This window comes from Heloderma suspectum, chromosome 2 (genome assembly GCF_057233095.1).
Source record: "Heloderma suspectum isolate Gila_16-S chromosome 2, 16-S_ref, whole genome shotgun sequence".
Lineage (NCBI taxonomy): Eukaryota > Metazoa > Chordata > Lepidosauria > Squamata > Helodermatidae > Heloderma > Heloderma suspectum.
Window position 1 is genome coordinate 360,287,037 of NC_139459.1, and position 24,872 is coordinate 360,311,908.

Consider the following 24,872-nt stretch of genomic DNA (forward strand, 5'->3'; position numbering starts at 1 on the left):
CCAGCTTGTACTTCCAGTAGTTCCCGGTTCACATACTGCTGAAGCCTAGCTTGTAGGATTTTGAGCATCACCTTGCTGGCATGTGAAATGAGCGCAATTGTACAGTAGTTTAGACACTCTTTGGCATTACCCTTCTTTGGAATTGGAATGTAAACTGACCTTTTCCAGTCTTGTGGCCATTGCTGAGTGTTCCAAATTTGTTGGCATATTGAGTGCACCACTTTAACAGCATCATCTTTTAGGATCTTAAATAGCTCAGCTGGAATACTGTCATCTTCGCTAGCTTTGTTGTTAGTAATGCTTCCTAAGGCCCACTTGACTTCACTCTTGAGGATGTCCGGCTCAAGTTCAGTGACTGCACTCTCATGGCTATCAGGGACATTCAGATCTTTCCTGTAGAGTTCTTCTGTGTATTCTTTCCACCTCTTCTTAATCTCATCTGCTTCTGTTAGGTCCCTGCCTTCTTTGTCCTTTATCATGCCCGTCTTTGCACAAAATGTTCCCTTGAGATCTCCAATTTTCTTGAAGAGATCTCTAGTCTTTTCCATTCTGTTGTTTTCTTTGATATCTTTGCATTGTTCATTTAAGAAGGCCTTCTTGTGTCTCCTTGCTATTCTCTGGAACTCTGTATTCAGTTGGATATATCTTCCCCTTTCTCCCTTGCTTTTCACTTCCCTTCTTTCCTCAGCTACTTGTAAAGCCTCATCAGACAGCCACTTGGCTTTCTCGCATTTCTTTTTCTTTGGGATGGATTTCGTTGCTGTCTCCTGAACAATGTTACCGACCTCCGTCCATAGTTCCTCAGGCACTGTGTCTATCAGGTCTAATCCCTGAAATCTATTCCTCACCTCCACTGTATATTCATCAGGGATATGATTTAGGTCATACCTGAATGGTTTAGTGGTTTTCCCTACGTTCTTCAATTTAAGCTGAAATTTTACAACAAGAAGCTCATGATCTGAGCCACAGTCAGCTCCAGGTCTTGTTTTTACGGACTGTATGGAGCTTCTCCATCTTTGGCTGCAAAGGACATAATCAATCTGATTTCGATATTGCCCATCTGGTGATGTCCATGTTTAGAGTCGTCTCTTGTGCTGTTGGAAAAGAATGTTTGCTATGATCAGCGTGTTCTCTTGGCAAAACTCTATTAGCCTTTGTCCTGCTTCATTTTGTGCACCAAGGCCATGCCTGCCTGTTATCCCAGTGATTTCTTGACTTCCTACTTTAGCATTCCAATCCCCTATGTTGAAGAGGACATCTTTTTTTTGGTGTTAGTTCTAGAAGGTGTTGTAGGTCTTCATAGAACCGAACAACCTCAGCTTCTTTGGCCTCAGTGGTTGGGGCATAGACTTGAATTACTGTGATGTTGAATGGTTTGCCTTCGATTTGTACTGAGATCATTTTATTGTTTTTGAGATTGTTCCTCAGCACTGCTTTTCCCACCCGTTTATTGACTATGAGTGCTACTCCATTTCTTCTAAGGGATTCTTGCCCACAGTAGTAGATATGGTGGTCACCTGAATTAAATTCGCCCATGCTTGTCCATTTTAGTTCGCCGATTCCCAAGATGTCGATGTTCAATCTTGCCATCTCATGTTTGACCACCTCCAGCTTACCTTGATTCATTGATCTGACATTCCAGGTTCCTAAACAATATTGTTCTTTACAGCATTGGATTTCCTTTTCACCACCAGACACATCCACAGCTAAGTGTCCTTTCGGCTTTGGCCCAGCCGCTTCATTCTTTCTGGCACTACTTGGAAATTCCCTCTGCTCTTCCCCAGTAGTATATTGGACACCTTCCAACCTGAGGGGCTCATCTTCCGGCGTCATCTCTTTTAGCCTTGTGATATGTTCCATGGGGTTTTCTTGGCAAGAATACTGGAGTGGGTTGCCATTTCCTTCTCCAGTGGACCACATTTTGTCAGAACTCTCCGCCGTGACCTTTCCGTCTTGGGTGCCCTGCACGGCATAGCTTATGGCTTCACTGAGTTACGCAAGCCCCTTCGCCACAACAAGGCAGTGATCCATGAAGGGGTCTGTAAAAGTAATGTTGCATAAATGGAGGCTGTAAAGTGGTAATTTATGCAACATTACAAGCTAACGGCCTGGTAAGCACTTGATGAGCAGGGACTGGGAGGCTGAGTGTGTGTGTGTGTGGGGGGGAAGTCCACCAGACTCCCTTCCCCCCCAACTTCTGGGACATCCCTATTCCTGACTATCACCAAGGTTATTCCGAAGGTGGAAGGCCATTTACTTTTGTCATGCAGAATCACAGCAACACAGCAGCATCACATACCCACTGGATTTTTTTGGGGGGGTGAGACTGGCCTTTCCATCTCTGAGTTTCTGAGTTCTGCTGTTGCAGAACCCAGTGTCAGAGAGACCATGGAGTGAAGGAAAAAGAGATTCTTTATTTAACGCGCGGGCTTAAGGCTGGAATCATTTCCAAAGAGCCAGAAGCCCCGAAATACATCAGCACATTGTTTTTATAGACATTGTGACACATATGAAACGGCTCCTCCTCCCCCTCCCGTGTGGGGTTGCAGTCCTCAACATTTCTTCTCCTAGCACCATTGTTTATAATACAAGAACTGGGTTATAAGGTAGCCATGATAAGGAGAGAACAGAAGAGAACAGCAGAGAACAAGATATACAATTGTATGACCTTTGACAAGATAAGGAATTCCTGTGTCTTGTCAGCTTACAACAATATATTCAAGGGAGAAAGAGCTCAGCAAGAACATGAAGCATGAGACTGCATGAGGCTACTTAGTCTGACCCCCGATATGACTGCTACATTCCCCCCTTAAATGCATAATTTCATTACAATTATAGCATTTCTGATAACCATACAAAGCTTTTTGTGACATACATATTACTTAGCCTCTTGTTGGGCTATTCGAGCGTAGAGGGCAGCAGTTTTACTAGCTGAGACATAAAACAGATTGGTTAAACAGCGCATAAGACAAGGAACGCAGAGACATAACAGAACTTTTATGAACAACACTGGTAGAATTAGGATGAACAATGCTTCAAGCCAGCTAAGATCTGGAAGCCAAAGGGTCAACTAATTGAGCTAATTGTTTTGTCTTATTGTTTTGTTAGCTACTATATTGTGCAGCTTGTTGATCTGTTCATCTACAGCATTGCCATTATCAGTTAAGTTAAAACAACAGAGCTTTTGGTGTGTCTCACAACTTAAATGATGAAGAAGGAAGAGGTAATCTATACCAGCTCTATTTTCTAGAACTGCACCTCTTAGATCACGCAACTCTTTATTTAACAATGACAATGCTCGTGAGGTGGCATTTATGCTTTTGGCTAAGCTGCAAGCTAACCGGTTGATCTTTAGACCATTAGCCAAGGCTAAACCTGGAATCCCAACCAGTGACATTGCTAAGGCCAATTTTTCTGAGTCAGAATATAACTGCACAAGACTATTACAATTTTTAGTTAGTTGGAGTGCTCGAGGCTGCTGTCGACGGATTTTCTCGGGCTACAGGGGAAGAATTGGCACCAGTTCAATTGGCGGCTGAGGCAACATGGGTGGTTATTAGACAAGTTGGCAGGAATGAATGACCAAGTGCGGGAACTACATGTCTAAAACCATCCATGAGGCAAAAGTATGTGGACATCATTAAAAGATAAGTTTCGAATTTTATTACAGTGGAAGGGGGGCAGGGATAGCTTTATATTTTCTGGAAAATTTCTGACAATTAAGCATTCGTGCACACGTAGTATTTGTTTCAGCAACGATGGGGGTGTGTAGAGTGAACTCTGTAGGGGGTAGGATCTTTGCAACCATGCCCCAATTAGCATTTTGGGAATAAGTTAAACTTACACCATAAACTCTTAACATGGTATCTTTTTGAATTTTCCCAGGATGTCTACAGACAGGTATTAGGCAAGAGCTAATAAGCCTGTTTACAGGTATATCTCTTGGCAAACAAAAATGTTTTACTCTCGTGATGTTAGCCAGGTGAAGCCAGTAATTATCAGCAAATCACTGGGACAAACTTCTCCTTCCAGGGGCAGACCCCCCTTTTTGCACCTTATTAAGGAGACACAATGCAACACTACTAACACTACAACACGCATGTTTGATCTTCTTTGGGATCTGACCGTACGCCGGGCAGCTATTCACCTGGCAAGCTGCAGTAGGGTCTAGTCCCCTTCTTCAATTCTCCAGTTGCAGGTCTGACCGTACGCAGGGGGACAGTCTCCCGGTGTGTCCACAGTAAGGTCTAGCCTGAGTCTTCTTACTGCTTTTTTAGAATGATTTTTAAAGGTTTTTCAGGATTTCTGTTTACAGTCTACTCTCCCCCTCTCGCTCTCTTGACTCGTGTCCAATGTATCCAGGGTTTAACTCCAGCTGCTTTCATAGCTGTGGGGGTGGAAAGTATGACAGTTTTCAGTCCTCTCTATCTGGGAGTCAAAGGGTTATTTTTCCCTCTTTAACTTATACTTTAACTCTTGGTTGGAAAGGATGAGCTTCTGTGATGGGAATGGCTTATTTTTTTAAGACAAAGTGACGCTGGGCTTGAAGAACTTTGCTCAGTGTTTGGACTTCTTGTTTAAGGCTAACGTTTGCTTGCTTTTGATGCCACTCTAGTGTCAATTATGAAGTCAATGTCACGGCCCCTCACAGTCAATGTCATGGCCCCTCTCAAGCTGTCTCCCTCTTCGCCCATTCTGGCCTCTTTGGTTTTCTCCTTTGTGTATTTGATTTATTTTATTTGGGCATTCATGCCACTAATGTCCATCTTGTCTACACTGGGCACACTGGTTCTTTTTTAAGAATCTTCTGCCTCTGCTGGGTCTTCTTCTTTTCTTCTTTTATCCACGTCTTCTTGGGCCTCTGGGTCGAGGGGGGTATACTGGCGATAGGCATTTGAAAGACGCTCCAAGTACGCTCTGGGGCCTCGGTGGCACCTTGCAGCACTTTAGACACCTTGGTCATATTAAATGACTTCTTCATACCTGCCTTCATGGCTTCTAACAGTAGGGTTTGATACTGGGTGAGGCGCTCTAGCCCCACTTGTGTTTCGGGATTCCAGCGAGGGGGGGGGGTTACTTACAAGGAGACTTTATTGGGTAACTTACAGCACACAGGCGTACTTAATGGTTGGATCAGACAGCTTCTCTGAACAATGAGCTATTGGGCTAAATGGGTTTTTATACCATACATGTTACCCATGAGGCAGCACAACACTAGCAAGCATTTTCAGCATAGGCTAGAAGTGTTTGGTTCTCAGGCACAGCTTCCTGTAAACAACTTCGCTTCCCAAAGTGCTTGATAACACTTTTATTCATTAGTATGGGAAGACAAATTTTTTATCTTTCTTTTGCTTTCTTTTTCTTTGCTGATCTGCCTGTATTGCAGATCATGTTTCAAACTTTTTACATAAAACTTTCTGCTCCATGCACCAGCCTTGTCTCTTTATTTGTCTTTTTTAAGTTAAACTCACTTATTTAAACCTTTCTGCCTTACACTAGTCCCAATGACACACATTTGGGATAGGCTCTTCTTCTCCTTCTAGTTACATTTTTTTCATCTTAAAGAACTATTACATTATTGTGGCTACTTTACCCCAGGTAATAAGCTCCAGGCACAATCAGCTGCTTTTAATTTACCCTGGGGGCAACTATGGCCACGCTTCTTTTTTACAAATGTTTTTTCTTTGCCTCTTGCCTTTTCTTCTTTTTTTTCCTCTCTTCTCTGTCTGCTACTTTCTCTATTCCTTTTTTTCTACTTGCTTTTGTCTTTTCTTCTTGTCATCCATTGGGAACCACACTTAGTATTATTTGGAGTTGCAACTAACACTAATCTGCAAATATCACATATATTTTATGATATTTACGAAATCATAAAATATACACAACAAACTTTTTCTGCAATTTAACACAATGAATGGAAAGCACTTCTAGCACGATAAGGCATGATGGAGCAGATCCAGCAATTATACTGCTCTTCTGGCATGCTCAGGGCCCATTAAAATCAAGGGACGGGCATACTTACACACGCAAAGAGTTCTAGGTCACCATTTTTGCATCGGCAACTCTATGCTGCATGAGTTCTGGCAGAAGGAAATCTAAAAGTCATAGATCAAACTCAGCCTGCTGTACACTGAGCTGACTACAAACACAGACAGACGGTCTACAGCGATGAGAGTTCAAGTTTATCCAAAGCTTCACAGCACTGTCCATGGCAAGTCTTTGACAATTTAAAATTTTAGTCCATGTGCAGAGTGTCTCTAAAAAGCCCAGACATTGATGGAAGCAAACAGAGAAGGCTCTGGGCAATGAAGATAAGATGTTTCCAGCAAAGGCTCTCCACTTTTGCATCAGTTTAAAAAGGGAAAGTGTGGCCCTACACCCCTTCTGACAGACAAGGGCCTTTAACTTTTTAGCAAGGCCTCTGTCTAAACAGAGCGGCACAGCTCAGCTCTCTAGCCGTGACGCTTTAACCTGGGCAACTCCTCTGTAAATTTTATTCTACTTCTGTCAGGTTCTCTCACAGACATTTTAAAAACGTACTCTTTTTTTTCTTTTAACCTGGTACGTGAAAGCACTGAAACACTGAGTGCCGAAACTCAGTACGCTGGGGGGTGATGGGCATCGCCTTATACTTGCATTTTTCAGGCAGCCATTAATCTTCGGGGAGGCGGTGGGGTGATTTGCAGGACTTCAAAGGCAAGCTTCTCAGTTTGTTTGTATTTGTAAATCCCAAGCTTAAAACAGGACATGATGAGGTACAGGGCAGCCAAAATCTTGCTTTGGTACGGGCAACAAATAACTCGGGTCAGCTTTCTTTGCTGGGGTCTCAAACAGGAAAACAGTCTTAATTTAAAGTTGTAACATCACTGACAGCGTCAGCCAGCCAGCTACACAGATCTCATTGTTTTTTAAGACAGTTGCTCCAATATCTTCTTTTTTTCTCAATTAGGTTGGGTCTCCCAGCTTACACAGTTTATTGCAGCTTTCAGGAGCATGGTAGTAGCGTGATTTTGGCTTGGCCAGGAACATGCTGTCTGGTTTCTCGGTCTCTTCAGCACACACACTTAGGCAGTGTAACACTGGACACTCAAATCAGTGAGATTTCTTCATTGCAGGGAATCCCACGGCAAAAGCTTAATGGTTACGCTCTTCAGAAATCATATAGCCGATGGTCAGTAGCTACAGGCTCTATGCAGTTCTAACACAGTTCAAAGCTAAACACGGTTACCTTGACAGAGATCTTCAACGTGGTCTCTCCGCTTCATTCTGGCACACTTTTCACTCAAAGAGGGGTCTAGCCTGTGCTCTGGGGGCTGAATCTTCACCTTTATTTTCTATTTTGCCTTCATCTTCTGGGTCTTCATTTTCAGTTTCCATTTCTTAGGGATTTCATCTCAATTAGGTGAGGTGATGATGTTGCACAACTCAGAACGTTGTGGGCAATTTTCCTGCCCCCCCTCTCTCGGTGCACTAGGCTAACAGCTACTTCTTCGGCCTTACACTCTCACGCTCCCACGCTTTGTTAAAAGCCAGACTGTCCTGCAACATTTCTCTAATTAACAGCCTCAGATCTTGTTTTTTTTTTTTCAGCTCGACCTTGAGCTTTTTGCTGTTTTCTCTTTCTATTCTGAATCTTTTTTAAAAAAACCTTTTTCCTTCTTTGTTTGACATACATCTCAAGGGGGTGCAAGGTTTGCTTCCCCCACCACCCATAGCCTCCCTCCTAAATTGAAGACAGACACAATTAGGGAATGGGAATTGGTCACTGAGTAAGGGGTCTCACTGGCCGACACAAGAGGATTTTACACACCACGCACTTTGCTACTGGCCTGGGCACCCGGACGGTTAATGGTATGCGTCAGAAACCGCAGTAGCCACTCACACAATCATCAATCTCTCCACTGCATCCATATGTCCCTGCCACCCACTTTTCCCACTTTTTACCAGAGCGGAAAGCGGCTTCCCCAGCTTCCTCAGCTTCCTACTGAGTACTGGCGTGCTGGGTACTGGCGCCCACTTGGGGGTGTGATCAGGCCCCCCTTCTACCTGCAAGGAGTAGGTTCTTTTTGTATACGTATACCACCAACACTGACCTTCTTCATAAGGCGGGGCCCTCTTTTTTTCTGCCCAGTGGCCTTTCTCCCTAAAGGCGGGGCCCTCTTTTTCCCATATACTTGCCTTTCTCCTGAAGGCTTCCAATGTGGGTTTCAACTCAATTGCAGCTGCGGTACAGGCAGGGCTCAAGTTCCTTCCTCCGCTTCCCAAGGTTCTCTTGCCGCTCGCTGCCATTTGGGCGATCCCGGTGCAGGCTTTCTCCCATTCACTCGACAAAAAGGTCGGTGGCGCCAAGAAAGGGAGGCATGCGCCGAGCTCGTCTTCCTGGTGCGGCGATCAAGAGCAGGCAACTGCCACCTGTCTGGCTCAGAGCCTGCCACATCTGAGTCATGGCACCATTTTTGTTGCAGAACCCAGAGTCAGAGAGACCATGGAGTGAAGGAAAAAGAGATTCTTTATTTAACGGATGGGCTTAAGGCTGGAATCATTTCCAAAGAGCCAGAAGCCCCGAAATACATCAGCACATTGTTTTTATAGACATTGTGACACATATGAAACGGCTCCTCCTCCCCCTCCGGTGTGGGGTTGCAGTCCTCAACATTTCTTCTCCTAGCACCATTGTTTATAATATAAGAACTGGGTTATAAGGTAGCCATGATAAGGACAGAACAGAAGAGAACAGCAGAGAACAAGATATACAGTTGTATGACCTTTGACAAGATAAGGAATTCCTGTGTCTCGTCAGCTTACAACAATAAATTCAAGGGAGAAAGAGCTCAGCAAGAACATGAAGCATGAGACTGCATGAGGCTACTTAGTCTGACCCCTGATATGGCTGCTACACTGCAGAACACCCACATCTATCCTCACATGAATTCCCTTACCTGTGGGATCTTGAGGAGGCCCAAGATGGAGGCCATCTGCCTTGAGGATTCATAGTTGAGACCACCAGTAACAGAGAGCAGTTTATCGTGCCTGTCACATTTATAATTGGGAAACATTCGCCCACGTGTGGAAAGCAGAGAGAGGGTGTTCAAATTGATCCTCCTGACAATGTCCCTGTGGTGATAGATGTGGAATCCAAGTGTGATGTTGGGTAGGAGATGTTGATCTTTGTTGAGCTCACTGATGGAGAACCCTAAGGCCAGGACGTGCTGGTATGATTTCAGTTCTATCCTGCAATGACAGCGACATTATGAGGGAGGTTGGAGATCCCAAAAGAACTGCCAAGAAGTGGAGGCTAATGACATCTTTCTGGTTCATCCCTCTTCGAAAAAATACAAAACTTTCTAGACCATAGCCACCTTCAGCCCATAAACCAAGAAAACAGAGAAATTCAGATTGTTGTTCTGTTGACTCTCACTCACTTACTCTCTCTCTCTCTCTCACACACACACACACACTGAGAGAATATTGCCAGCTGCATTTCAGAATATCCCTGCTTGATCATAAATTAAAGATCCATCTAGTTCAGCACATTTATTATTATTATCTGTTTATTATTATCAAGCACACCTAACCAGGCAGCCATCACCACGTCTCCAAAATGTCACTGTTTCAGAAGTAGTGATGTGCAGTGCTGTAGCTCAGTGGTGGAGATCTGGTTCTGTATGCAAAAGGCCCCAGATTCAAGATTCAGGCAGGGATGGGGAAATCCACAGTATAAAGCCCCGGAGAGCCAGTCAGTGCAAGCAGTACAGAGTTAGATGGACCAAGGGACTGACTCAGTAGAAGGCAGCTTCCAGAGTTGGTCAGTAGGTTTTGTTTTGCTCCCTTTATGGACCAGCTAGAGTGGAATTCTTGGGTCTTTTGTAGTTCATTACATTTACGTACATGTTAAACAATATGGGCAGATACATAATTTTAATATGTGGCCCAGTTTGCTGCTTGTTTGGAACCACTGACTTAGATCAAGAGTTGGCAGACTTCAAGTTTGCAGTGTCTGCTTCCTTTTTTGACCAAAATCCTGAGAACCCCCAACTGGAGCATGGTGTAAGAGACAAAATTAAAGAATTCAAAGCCCAGGGATTTGAGTACTGGAACTGAATGCAGCACACGCTCCTTGAACACAAAACCCCATTCCTGGTTACTCCCAAGTTTTCTTCATTTCAGCAATATAATTTAGGGCAGGAGAGAGCCATTTGTTGATGCTACTGTTAAAGAACTGGGAGTCAGAAATTTCTTGCTGATCTACTGAAAATCACCCAAGCATCTACCAGTCGATCCAGATCTACCTTCTGCCCATCCCTGTCTTAGATTAAGTCTGCTAGAGGTGGAGGGTGGGCATTTCTTTCTCGTTATCCAGTTCCTAACATGAAACCAAATGATTGCTTAGCTCTGCCTGCCCTCTGTCAGGAACACCAGCCTGCTTTTCCACCATGAAGCTAGGCCTTGCTTTCATGTCTGATGCAACCACCCGGGAGTGTGTCATCTCCGAAGCCCTTCAGGCCTGCTGCTCAAGGCCAGGCTCAGTCTTCATTAATTGGGGAAGTGATAACAGCTGGGTTTGGTGGGAAGATCCTGCCTCCTCCTGGGATGAGGGTGGCGGACCCAAGACCGGGGCTGGTGATTGGTTGGGGAAAATCTACCTTGGGTTGCCAATATTGAGCCTTAAAAGGGGCTGAGGCAGAGGTGTTGTTGTCTTCTCTTGTTATGGTGGGCTTTGTGCTTGGCTGGATGGCTGGACTCTATTCTGGGAGGCCCTAACTTTGGTATGTACAAGGATAGGCTAGCCAGCTTTTGTTCTTTTGCTTGGGTGTGTGGTTAAAAGGCTCTCCGTGCATAAAGGTTTCTTTCTTATTTCCGCTTTGTACCCCTTTGTACAATCTACTACCTCCACCCTACCCTTTTCCTCTACCCCACTTCCCTAAATAAACTTTTATCCAGCCTAAGGTTGGTGTGATTCCTTCTGGGTAACCTCAGTGCTAATTTCAGTGCCTCTTGGCCTGGGAGGGTGGCTACTGGGCGTCTTTTGGGAATGTGAGGCCAGAACTGGTCTATCCTACCTTGCAGGGGAGGTGGAACTAGGTTCAGTGTTCCTTCACACCCTCCTTATACCAAACAGCTTTTAGAGTCAGATCAATGTTCTCCCATTCAGCAAGGATGTGGACACGTAATGTCAAACTCTCCCCAGGTCATCCCTCTAGCTCAGTTCACAACAGGACCCATCTTTTGCCTCAATATTTATTTATTTAAAATTTTCCATGGCCGCCTTTCAGGGCAGGAGCCCTCCCAAAGCAGCATACAACAGTAAAACACACACAATAAAACCTGATACAATAATAAAAACAGTAAAAACAGCACAAAATAAAAGTAACATAATAAAAGCTGATATAGTAACAAAAAGAATGAAAACAGTAACAGCAGCAGACCTCATAAAGAACAACAAACACCACCATAAAAACAAAGCCTACCACATACAGCTGCAGCTATAACTGCAGCTATAACCTATATATATATAACCTTATATATATATAACCTTATATATATAAGCTATAACCCAGTCAGCTAAAACGGAATCAGGGGAAGGTCAGAGTAAAGGTGTAGGTTTTCAGGGCCCTCCTAACAGGCTACAATGATGGGCCCTGGTGGACCCCCAATGGCAACTTATTCCAGAGGTGTGGGGTTTCTGTGGAAAAGTCCCCCTGAATTTGAAAACAGTTTATTCCAAACTCAGTTACAAGCAAACCACCCTCCAGTGACTTCATTAGAGGTGGAACAAAGTCCGACACATCTTCCACGCCTTTCGACTGAATCCTCCAATCCTGGCCTCCAAGTTCCCATATTTTACCCTGTGTGCGCACACACACACCCTCTCCATGTATCTCACATTGTACCATTAGATAAAACAGTAGAGTTTGGTTCCCCCAATCTCTGCAAACTACAGTTTGCAGTGTGGCATATGCCATGGTTCAGAGGTTCTCTCAAGTAGGGATGTCAGAGAATTTCTCCACGATTCTCCGGGAGACCGAATGCCAACGCATTCAGCCCCCCGAAATTGGTGGAGAAACGGTCCGCCTCCCCCGGGATGGGACTTACCTTTGGCGAATGTCCCTCCCGGCGGCGGCTCCCGGTGGTGGTTCGGCGGCAGCGGCCGGTCTTCCGACTGGCTGCTGTCGCCGCCATTTCCAAGTAAAAACAAACAAACAACAAACGTGATAGGCTACGTAAAGATTTACGTAGCCTATCACGGCTGACTTTGAAAAAAAAAAAAGCGCGTACGCAAATGGTGGCGCCCATGGGTGCTGCCATTTGAGTACGCACTTTTTTTCCCCCCAAAGTCAGCTGTGATAGGCTACGTAAACATTTACGTAGCCTATCACAGCTGACTGCAGGCCAGGGACGCAAATGGCGGTGGCTACGGCCGCCACCATTTGTGTCCCGGCAGGACAACAGGATTTGCAGCCGGAGAGATGGGGCGCTCCCCCCCAGCCAGAATTTCAGCGGGGAGGGACGGGGCACCTCCCCCCCTGGCCAGAATTTCAGGGGAAGGGATGGAGCGCCTCCCCCCCACCATGAAGCAAGCTGCGGGACCAGGTAAGTGACTTTCGTCCATCCCTACTCTCAAGATGTGCTACCAGTATGTAAGCAACACTGGGCTTCCTGATTAACTACACATATAGGAAGCCGTCTTAAAACCAGATCCCATCTTAGAGCAAGTTTAATACTTCACTCATGATATGGGTGATACCACACTCTGTTTCTTAAGAAACACACGCTCAGACAAGATTTGCCTTTTTACTACAAAATTATTCAGTCCTTTGCCAAATCCTGCTCCCTATTTTTCAGAATGTTTTCTCTCCCTGCAAAAGAGGGATTGTTTTTTCTGCCTCTTTCACAGACTGGGGAGAATTTTGGAGAATTTTCTCCTTGGGGTGGGGGACAGGGTTTCTACATACCTTTTTAAACTGCAGGTGATTCTAAAGGGGACTTCTTTCTATTTTTTTTTTTAAGAAAACACCCCCTGCATTTGCAGGAGCCCAGGGCTCTTCTCCAGCCTGGAGTTCTTCCTGAATGCCTATTGGAGAGGGCAAGGTTACATGGTCTCCTGGGAGTTCAGAAAGAACTGATGGGGTAGAGAAGAGTCCTGGGCTCCTGAAAATGCAGGGGCTGTTTAAAAAAAAAAAGAAAAGAAAAAAGACCCCTTAAGAATTGCTTACACTTAAAAAAGGTATGTGGAAACTCTGTCCCCCTCCCCAAGGAGAAAATTCTCTGAAATTCTCACCTCTCCCAGACTCTTTTGCCAGAGTTTTCATCCCCCCCCCGCCACGAAATGCCAAAAATGGAAGAATTGAAATTTTCGGCACAGCACTAAAATTATCAGCAGCATGGGTTAGATGATGCAAATATGAAAGATTTGCCTCATCTGCCACACTAGAGTGCTTGTGACACTGCCATAGCAGAATGGCTCATGCTAGAGAGGGGAAGAGGAGTTCTCCAACTCAGGATGGAGCCAGAGAAGAACCCTCAAGTCTCTGAATCTCATTGCAGGTTGAAGCCAAATCGTGACAAGCCTCCGAGACTCGTATATCAAATTAGGAAATTTTGAACATCAGCAGCATTGCTGATGCATATCCCTGGAAGGAGCCCTCCAATCTGAAAGCAAAGCAGTGAAGGGATCCCAGATCCCTCTTTTGGAAACTTACATAACATAGCCAATAGATGGTGATGATGATAATTTCCTGAAGTCCTGTGTTTGTACGGGATGATAAGTGCCCAGTGGTATATTCCCACCAACAATAAGGTCTCCCGGCCTGTAACTACCTTCTGTCAGTTCATAATTCTTGATCAAGACACACTTGGTCATCAGCATCCTCTGGATGGCCTGAGGCAGGTTCCAAAATAGCAGCAGCAGCAGCAACATCATCACTAGAGAAACCTTCCTTTCTAGGTCGGGGACAAACGTAATATGAAACTATACAGGCCCCAGCAGGGGAATGAGATCTTAGCCAGAAATGACCAGATCAGGCCCCACCCCAGTCACACCTGGAAGGGCTCAGAGCATATTTATATTAAGAATTTTTTCTCCTGGATTTCATTGTTCTTGACTTAGTTGATGGAAATCCACAGAGGATTGGTCAAGAATTACTATCATTTCCATAATTCCAGCATAGAGAAATAATCACAGTCCCAAAGTGCTGAACTCCTTTTGCACTTCGGAAGGCGAAAATATGTTTGCATCACTCCTCACTTGTATGTGGCAGGTTCGTGCCTCCGACCTGACTTAGGGATGTCAGAGAATTTCACCACGAATCTCGGGGAGGCTGAATGTCAGCGCATTCGGCCCCCCGAAATCGGTGGCGAAATGGTCTGCCACCCCCCCGCCACCCCCCAGGATGGGACTTACCTTTGGCGAATCTCCCTGGCGGCGGCGGTGGCTCCAGCCTTTTGACTGGCCGCCGCCATTTCCAATAAAAAACACACACACACACAAAAAGTGATAGGCTACGTAAAGATTTACGTAGCCTATCACGGCTAGATTTTCAAAAAATACCGTGATAGGCTACATAAATGTTTACCTAGCCTATCACGGCTGAGTGAAAAAAAACAAAACAAAACCGCGCGTACGCAAATGGCAGCACCCATTTGCTTTCCTTATTTTGGCACGTGTAGTCTACGTAAACATTTACGTAGACGACGGCGAAAATAAGGGGAATGCAAATAGCGTAGCGTCTATGCTATTTGCGTTCCCCTTATTTTCGCCGTCATCTACGTAAATGTTTACGTAGACTACACGTGCCAAAATAAGGAACGCAAATGGCGGCGCCCATGGGCGCCACCATTTGCGTACACGCGTTTTTTTTTCCCCACTCAGCCGTGATAGGCTACGTAAACATTTATGTAGCCTATCATGGCTGACTGCAGGGACGCAAACAGCGGCGGCTACAGCTGCCGCCATTTGCGTTCCCGGCTGGCCGGGATTCGCAGCGGGAGGGACGGAGTGCCTCCCCCCCGGCCAGAATTTCAGGGGGAGGGACGGGACGCCTCCCCCCCAGCCAGAATTTTGGGGGGAGGGACGGAGCGCCTCCCCCCCACCTTGAAGGAAATTTCGTCAAAGGTAAGGGACTTTCGTACATCCCTAATAAAGCTGAGCAACTAAATCAAGATGGAGATGCTTCATGATCCATTTCCAGTTTAATCTGGAGTTTCATCCATTCGGGTTTGCTTCTTTGGCAGCACACTGTAGCCAGTAAAGCAATGCTGTGAACTGCAAAAGGGGACAAATTACTCCCAAGAAGGGATGCATAATTTAAAAATAGCAGGCTTGAGGCTTGCTCACCACCACTCCCACTCTCAATGAATACTATAACTAGGGATGAACCAAAGTCACTTACCTTTTCGCGGATTGATTCGCGGTGGGGCGGGATGCACTCCATCCCTCTCCCCAGAATCCTCGAGAGGGGGGGAGGCGATCCGGTTCTCCCCCCCCGGAATCCTGCCCGGCCAGCTCCGCTCCGTGGCGGCTCCGCGGAGCAGCCAGCCAGGGCCGTCTGCAGCCGGAGTTCCGGCCGCGGACTGGCTGGTGCGGACACAAATGGCGGCTGCCATTTGCGTCCAGCCAGGCTGCCGTGGTAGGCTATGTAAATATTCACGTAGCCTATCACGGCAGGCAACCCCCCCCAAACCCTGGCGTACGCAAATAGCGGTGGCTACGGCAGCCGCCATTTGCGTTCCCTATTTTTCGCCGTTTTAGCCTACATAAATATTTACGTAGGCTATTACGGCGAAAAAAAGGGGAACGCAAATAGCATAGTGGGTGGTATTTGCGTTCCTTTTCCCCCCCCGCTGTAATAGCTTATGTAAATATTTACGTAGGCTAAAATGGCGAAAAATAGGGAATGCAAATGCCGGCCACTGTGGCCGCCGCCATTTGCGTACACTGTTTTTTTTTGCTTGGCTTGCCGTGATAGGCTATGTAAATACTTACGTAGCCTATCACGGCAAAGACCAGGATCAAATGGCAGCCGCGGCAGCCAGTCGAAAGACCAGCCGCCGCTGCGACCGGAGCTGCTGCCGCCGAGAACATCCGCCCCAGGTAAGCTTTGTCCCAGGGGGAATCTGTGGGGGGGGGGGCGGGGGGGCAGGCCGTTCCACCACGGATTTCGGGGGGCCGAATGCCAGTGCATTCAGCCTCACTGACATCTGTGGAGGAATTCTCCGCCATCCCTAACTATAACAACAGGCAGAGAAATTCTCCTGGCCCCTCTTCTCCTGTATTGGCAAAGTGCAATTTGAAGTTACTTCCAGGTAGACATGACTCTGCTCTCCCCGTGCCCAGCAACCCCGCCCCATTTTCCCTTCTGCCAATCTGTGCTGCTCCAGCAGCCTGCAGCAAGGGCAGTTCAGCTCACACAGACCCCCAAAGCATTGTGAAAGAGCCGTGTGGGGAAAATCTGTCAGAAAAGCAGTTTCAGAAACACTGGATTTTAGAGCTAGAAAAAGCACGCTGGCTACAGAGAAGGGCACACATCATCTGACACTATCAACTTCTGAGCACAGTAGGACCAGTGTAAAATCCCCGTGTAGATCTGGCCCAAGACTGACATATCAGGAGCCAAGGCAGCATGGACCTTCCCCTGTCATCCCTAGACAGATGTTCTGGTTGAGTGATAGAACCACAGTCTGAATTTGATCCTGCAGAAGGTTACCAGGGAGAACCCTCAGACCTAGGATGACATGTTGCCTTAACATTGTCTCAGAGTCCCATGTCTGCACTGTCCTTTCTGCTGGCATTCAGTCTTCTCGGTGAGCCCTCAAAGTACATTTAGCATGGTTTCTACCAAAGGTCCCCAACCTGGTGCCCTCCAGATGTTTTGAACTGTAATTCCCATAATTCTTAAGCAGTATGCCCATTGGCTATGGTGGCTGGGAATGATGGGACTTGCAGTCCAGCAGATCTGGAGGGCATCAGGTGGAGGAAGGCAGGTCTATACCAATTATACCAGGGATGCAGAACATGTCCAGGTACAACCAAAGTTGCAGCCCTGATGCAAGATGTGTGACCACCAGGGATTATTGAGCTTTCCAAAAGCAAATGGTGAATGTGATGGTCCTCGTGGATTGGTCTGTGCAGACACATAACTCGGGATGGGGTTGGGGGTGGAGGAACTGAGCTTGTAGGATAGGTTGGCAGGGAAAGGCCATAGTTCAGGACTTGAGCACACACTTTGCATGCAGAAGGTCCAAGTTCAATCCACAGGATTTCCAGCTAGGGTTGGGAAAGACTCTTGTCTGAAACCCTGGACAGCCACTTCCAGTCAGTGTAGACTAGGGCTGGAAAGGAAATGTGGCACCCATGGGTGACAGTGCACCCTCAGATGCCTTTCCTGTCTCCTGCTGAGGCACCCTACCCCTCTTAAATTTCATTTCTTACAGTCATCTGGGATCTGGATGTGTGACCATAGGAGATTATCAGACCTTCTAAAACCAAATGGGGAAGTCTGATTGTGATGGTGCCAAAGCCTGGAGGGTTGGCCTGTGCATCCAAACACATAACTCCAACATGCCTCCATTCACCCTTCGCATTTAGTCTGACATGAACCTCCCGTCACATCGGAGGGGAGGATGGAGGAGCTGAGCTTGTAGGACAGGAGGGCCGGGCGGGGCCATATTTCAGCAATGGAGCACACACCCTGTGCGCAGAAGGTCTGAGGCTACATCCACAGCGTTTCCAACTGGGGTTGGAAAAGACTCTTCTCTGTAACCCTGGAGAGCCACTGCCAGTTAGTGTAGACCAGGGCCAGGCAGGAAATGTGGCACCTTTGGGCACTCGGACACCTTACACGGTCCCCACTTAAATGCCCTACTCCTCCTACTTTTTATTCATTTTTAAAATAGCAACATTTCTTAGTGGCATCTGGGAATCCTTCCAAGTCAAGTCAGGGCCTCTAGCTGCTCCCATCTTCTTTTCCTATAAAGCCCCTGGGCCACATGTGGGACTGAGAGAGATTCTTAGGAAATGAAGATGGTGGGTGGCTGCAGGTTGGTGCTTTCATCTGCAATGTGCCCGTTTTGTGATGGTGCTGAGGACAGTTTCTCAAACTGCCAGTTATACCTATTCCTGGTGTAGACAATCCTGAGCTCAATGGACCAAGGGCCTGACTCAGCCTCCTTCAAATCCTTTTGATCTCAGAGGGAGCAACTTCATAAGTTTCACAGTTTCATCTAGCTGAGGGACTATCTATGATTCTATGATCTATGACTTTCAGCTGCGGAAATATTATGAGTCCCAGTACTTCTCTGTAGTTATGGACGTGTATGAAATGTGCTTCCCTGCTTTCTGTCATAATTTGGGCCTCAAATCCTTCAGATATCATGTTATGCCTATGCATGAACAGATCCTCAAATCTTGAAATATCTTTCTCTAATATGGTGGCTTCTAAGTCTGCCTGTAACTGCTAAGGCTGTGCAGGGACCCCTCCCCCCCCAACTTGCTTTGGAGACCGATTTGGAGCTTCTGAATTGGTCCATGACCCACCTCGGGGTCTCCATATCCAAAGCGAGATCCGGACAGCTGAAGCGCCTTCTCCCGCCCAGCCACACGAACCCTTGCCCACCCCTGAAAGCCCCCTGCTCCTTACCTGGACCCGTGGAGAGCACCACAGCCATCGCCATCTTGGAAGGAGTGGCCATTTTCTTTTAAAATGCTGACTCTTCTTCTTCTTCTTCCGGTAATTAAATGTTGCATAGATTGCAGCACTAAAGGGGCCATCTATGCAACATCACAGGCAGAAATGGGCCGTTTACACCTGTAATGTGGGGCAGATGGCCCCTTCACTGCTGCATTCTATGCAACATTTAATTACCGGAAGAAGAAGAGTTGGCATTTTAAAAGAAAATGGCCACTCCCTCCAAAACAGCAACTGCTGTGGCTCATAGAACCATAGAACCATAGAATCATAGAATCATAGAATCATAGTATAGTAGGGTTGGAAGGGGCTTACAAGGCAATTGAGTCCAACCCCCTGCTCAATGCAGGAATCCAAGTCAGAGCATCCCTGACAGATGGCTGTCCAGCCTCGTCTTGAACGCCTCCAGTATGGGAGAGCCCACCACCTCCCTGGGGAATTGGTTCCATTGTCGTATTGCTCTAACAGTCAGGAAGTTTGTCCTGATGTTCAGCCGGAATGTGGCTTCATGTCACTTGAGCCCATTATTCCGTGTCCTGCACTCTAGGATGATCGAGAAGAGATCCTGGCCTTGCTCTCTGTGACAACCTGTCAAGTACTTGAAGAGTACCCATGCTCTCCCCATGGATCCTGGTAACGAGCAGGGGGGGTAGCCCAGCTGGGTGGGCAGCAGTCCATATCAGGCCGAAGTGGCCTGAAATGCTTTGGATCAATCTGACCCACTTTGAACTGCTTTGGCTTGATCCTGACCTGCTCCACAAGCTGACCAATTTGGTCCAAATCACCCTGATCCACTTTGGGATTCAGACCGAGGAGGTGCACAGCCCTAATAAATGTATCCAACATATGGATATCTTTTTGTGTAGCAATTGTTTCTACTACTGCCATCTTGAATGTTAGTTGGCCTAACTACAACTCTCCTTGCATGTATCTTTCACCCAGATGCCTACAGCAATTAACCCTCCACCTCTGTCTGATTGGCTTTTGGTATCTTAATGGTGGTTCTTGATGCGGCTATGAGGAGGGCTTCCCCAGTTTGAAGAAGGGTTTCTGGTGTGAATCATGGCCCACTGCCTGGAGCAGATGCTCTGAACCCAAGAGATATCAAGCAACCATCTTAGAAGCAGCCACTCCTAGGCCGGTCGCTTTGGGAGGCAGAAGACACTTTTAGGATGATGTTTTATTAGCTGTAGCTTGTTAAGATCAATCCTGCTGCAGTCTGAACTGGTTTCTTCCAAAACCCCAACAGTGTAGGAACCTTAGACATACAGTGGGTCCATCCATCTCATGGCCCAGGGCCATACGCTCACCGTAATGATGGTAAATGATGCCACTAGATATCCTCAGGCCATCTCCCTTCAATGAGTACCACAAACTCTTGTTTGTGAGTTCAGTTGGGGTTTTGCCTTGGAGACTTTTCCCAATGAAATACTCACAGGCCAGGTAGGGACCAGGTAGGGACTTGGGAATAATACACTGGTAGGAACCCAGAAGACAGCTTATGCTAAGGCCTTTGAGGGCTCTCCAAGGAGTTGAGGGCAGCAAACATGTGGTCCTGGGAAGTCTCCCATCCGTGTGCCCTCCATGCCCAGAAAAGTTTCACTTTTCATTTAACCTCAAAAGAGGAAAACTTTTGAAGGTGAAGTGAAGAGCTAAAAGGAGGCCAAAGGGAGAGTCAGGAAGGTCAAGTCAGAAGAATTAGCTCAAATAGAAATGGTGGGAATTGAACATAAGAACATAAGAAGAGCCATGCTGGATCAGACCGAGGGCCCATCTAGTCTACCATTTTGTTCACACAGTGGCCAACCAGCTGTCGACCAGGAACCCACAAGCAGGGCATGAGGTTCCCCAGCAACTGGTGTACATAGGCTTACTGCCTCTGGTACTGGAGGTAGCACATAGCCACCAAGACTAGTAGACATTGATAGCCTTCTTTTCCAGGGATTTGTCCAACCCCCTTTAAAGCCATCCACATTGGTGGCCATCACTACATCCTGGGGTAGCGAATTCCATACTGTAACCATGCGCTGTGTGAAGAACCTTCCTTTTATCTGTCCTTACTCTCCCACCAATCAGCTTCATAGGGTGACCCTGGATTCTAGTATTTTGAGAGTGAAAAAAAAGTCTCCCTATCCACATTCTTCACCCCATGCATCATTCTGTAGACCTCTATCATGTCTCCCCTTACCCTCCTTTTTTCCAAGCTAAACAATCCCAGCTGTTGTAACCTTCTCTCATAGGGGAGATGCTCCAGCCCCTTGATCATTTTAGTTGCCGTTTTCTGTACTTTCTCCAGCTCTACAATATCCCTTTTTAGGTGTGGTGACCAGAACTGGACACAGTATTCCAAGTGTGGCCATGCCATAGGGTCAGTATGATCAGTAGGGTCAGTATAGGGTCAGTATGATATTGGCAGATTTATTCTCAATTCCTTTTCTAATTATGCCTAACATGGAGTTTGCCTTTTTTACAGCAGCCACACACTGGGCTGACATCTTCATTGAGCTGTCCACCACAACACCAAGATCTCTTTCCTGGTCAGTCACCGCTAGCTCAGATCCCATCAGGCTATACTTGAAGTTTGGATTTTTTGCCCCAACATGCATCACTTTACACTTGCTTACATTGAACCGCATTTGCCATTTAGATGCCCATTCTTCCAATTTGAGGAGATCCTTTTGGAACTCTTCACAATCCCTTTGTGTTTTAACCTCCCTAAATAATTTGGTGTCATCCACAAATCTGGCCACTTCATTGCTCACTCCTAATTCCAGATCATTTATGAAGAGGTTGAAAAGCATTGGTCCTAATACAGATCCCTATGGCACCCCACTATTTACTTCTCTCGATTGGGAGAATTTACCATTTATTCCTACTCTCTGCTTTCTATTCTTAAACCAGTTACTGATCCACAAGGGGACCTCTCCTCTTATTCCATGGCTGCTAAGTTTGCTCAAGAGTCTTTGGTGAGGGACTTTGTCAAAAGCATTTTGGAAGTCCAAGTAAGCAAAGTTTACCAGATCAGCCCTGTCTACATGTTTATTGACAGTCTCAAAGAACTCTGAAAGGTTAGTGAGACAGGACTTAAATTTTAGGGCAAATAGACAAATTTAAAATTAACAAGTCAGTGGGTCCAGAAAGTATATGATATACTAGATAATTTCTCTCAAACATGAACATATTTGTCTTCTTTTTTTAAAAGCCATTTATTTATGGCATGTTTAGATTCCTGTTCAAGTTGTAAACATACTTCCAAAGTGGGTAACAAAAATAAAAACAATTTAACAATAAATAACTTAAAATAAGATAATCCTACGAACATATAAAATATAAAACAGAAGGATAAAAACTACTCTTAAAAGCAGTAGAATGATATCACTCATTATAAAATCTGATCTTATGTGGAACCTGTCACTAAAATTGATGTCTATATTGGAGAATTGGAAGACAGGCCATGGATCACAAATATTTAAAAAGGAATGCCGAGGGGAGCTGGTCTGTTAACTTAAAATCTCTCCCAGGAAAATTGGTGGAAAGCATATTAAACATGTAGACGAACACACCTTGCTGAGGAAGAATCAGCATGGCTTACACAAAGGGAAGTCCTGCCTCATCCAGCTTTTAAAATTAAGAGTATTAAGAAGCATGTCCAGAATCATGTCCTTATCTCTCATGTGAAGCTGATCCAGACATTGGTTCCCTGTCCCATCTGTCCACCACCACCATTGGCCCTCCCCTCCACCTCTGAATACTATTCTAGAAAATTGTTTGACCTATGTAAGCGGGCATACACACACGCAAAAGTATTTTGTGTCTCATTTTTTAAGTTTGTATTTTTAAAGTTTGGTTGTTAATTAAAAAAAAAAGTTCAGTTAAGTTTTAGTTCCTTTAGTTTGTTTGATGAATAAAAACAATGTCTGTTAAGACTGAGTCTTCAATAAATGTTTGCCTTAAAAAAAATTCCCTGCATGCACACCCTAATGAAATGTGCTGCATACACCTATCCAGCCACTAGATGGCGCTGTGGTCTAACTCCTCTTATTGCAGGATTTTCCTCTTCATGGAGAAATGGGAAATGGATCTGTTTGTTACTATATTATTTCCATTTCAAATTAAGCTGCAGAAAGGCTTGGAAAGTACGAGAGAGATGCTGGAAGTTGACGATGTCATGTAAAGGACCTGCATAATTCTGTGAATGACCAATCTCAATCACAGGATAAAAGCCCTATGTGGAGAAGCCCATATACTCGGATCACCATACAGCTTTTGAAAAGTCCTTCACCAAAGGCTCCTGCATATGCTTAACTGTCATGAAATAAGAGGACGGGGATTGTCATGAATTCACCACTATTTAAAGCAGGAGTGCAGAACCGCCAATCTCTGGGCCTAATCTCACCCATGTGGCACCCCAATCTGGCCTCTTGGGGTTCCTCCAGGTGGTGGGGTGCAGTCTCCAAGCCTCTCCCCTCTGTAGAATCTCCTTGGAGGGCATCCCCACTGCTGTCCGAGATCGGAGGTAGTAGTGGGGATTCACAGCAGCCTGATCATTTGGGACTCACCCAGACTGGGTAGATAGCACTCTTTCCCACATGCAGACTTCTTCCAATACTCAACACTCTTCCCTGTGCAGGTGAGTAAACCCCAAAGGCCAGGCTGCCCTGCATCAGATCAGAGATAGCGGTGTGGATACACGGCGGCCTAGGTCCCTTTCTCTGTGACAAGAGGAGGCACCGTTGCAGGCCTCCTTCCAGCACAAAGAAAAAAAGGAGGGGTGTAACATCAACTGGCTTGTGGTGAATCTGGCACCCACCCCAAAACAGTTCTGCAGGCCTGATTTAAAGAAAAGGAAGGAGAGAAATAAACAGACAGCTCTCACAATGGTGGTCAGTAGTGGGGTCCCCAAAGGATGTATGAGGACAATTGCTGTTTAACCCATGCATGAGTGAGATGGTGTCGGGGGTGAGCAGCGAGAAAGGGGAGGAATAAATGGACAGAACTCCCAGTCAAGATACGCAGTGGGGTCCCCGAAGGGAACTCATTACTTATCTCTTTCTTGCAGTTTAGATTCACGAGTGAGTGATCTGGAGTTAAGAATGAGCAGTGAGGTTGCCAAGTTTGTGGCTGATAACAAATTGTTCTGGGAGGTGAAAACGTAAAGCAGAACTTAAGAACCTAAAAAAAAACAAAAAATCCTTTCTCTAGACTGGTTGGATGGGCAAAAAAATGCAGATGAGGTTTTCCTGGTGAGAAAAGAAATGGTGGCCAGGCTGCCAAAACGGAAGCTTTTCTGCTGTTACCATCATTTGTAGCAAAAACAAAATAATATAAGGTATTGCCCAGCATATCATCCTTGCAGCCGTGCTTCATTACCTTTGAATTGCTTCATGACTCCCTCCAGAAAGGGATTTATATCATAGAAGTCCTGGATCTTCCACTTCAGCTCAAGGGGGAAAGCTACTGGATTCTCAAATGTCTCCTTCTCACTCCTGGTGGAAAAAAAACAAAGGTAAACCACCACCCATCCAATCATCCAATATTCCCAAGGGGAGCAAATGAAAACTGCAGAAAGCTTAGAGCAGGGTGGGCAACTTGTGTGTGTGTGTGTGTGTGTGTGTGTGTGTGGTGGTGGTGTTGAAGCCACATTGGCCCCCACAGAACTCTTCAGCAGCTACAAAAGTGGGTATGCTTGGGAGTGAGTGGGGCAGATTGGGTGTTTTGTTTGTGAGTAGTTAGGGGTAGGGTGAATGGTGTGTGTTTTGCCTGTGTTTTAGTGGTGTGAGTCTTGCCTGTATTGGTGTTGGGGGGGATGTTTGATCTGTGGGGGTTTTGTATGTGTGTTTTGGGGTGTGATATGTGTTTTTCAGGAAGGGAAGAGCCTTCAGCCATGTGTGATGGAGGGGAGGAAGAATAGAAGGGACAGAAGTTCAAAAGCAGGTCTGTCTTTTCATCTGTGAGATGTTGGAGACCTTCGTTCTTTGCTCAGGAGCCTGGAGGGCCCTGTCCTTGCCATGCAATCCAGACCCTTCCCACAAGCAATGGAAAGGAGTGGGATCCGCTTACCTCTGCAAGGTGCTTATCACATCCTAGAGGGAAAAAAAGAGAAAGAAGAGGGAGCTCAGTGCCTGCCAGACCCCACTCTACGCAGATGCCCTCTGGCCCTCTCATGCTCACCTGGTGATGCTTCCACAT

At 46.0% G+C, this 24,872-nt stretch overlaps 1 protein-coding gene across 1 annotated transcript in view; it reads right to left on the reverse strand.

Annotated features, from left to right (window-relative positions):
* LOC146355634 (vomeronasal type-2 receptor 26-like) overlaps positions 1–24,872 on the reverse strand; it is an 81,726-nt gene extending 56,854 nt beyond the window's left edge. Inside the window, exons 1-5 of the mRNA XM_084829944.1 lie at positions 24,855–24,872; positions 24,744–24,766; positions 24,054–24,169; positions 13,701–13,941; positions 8,940–9,231 (exon numbers count right to left, since the gene is read on the reverse strand). Coding sequence (XP_084686070.1) covers positions 8,940–9,231; positions 13,701–13,941; positions 24,054–24,169; positions 24,744–24,766; positions 24,855–24,872 — 690 coding nt within the window. The remainder of the gene's footprint in view (positions 1–8,939; positions 9,232–13,700; positions 13,942–24,053; positions 24,170–24,743; positions 24,767–24,854) is intronic.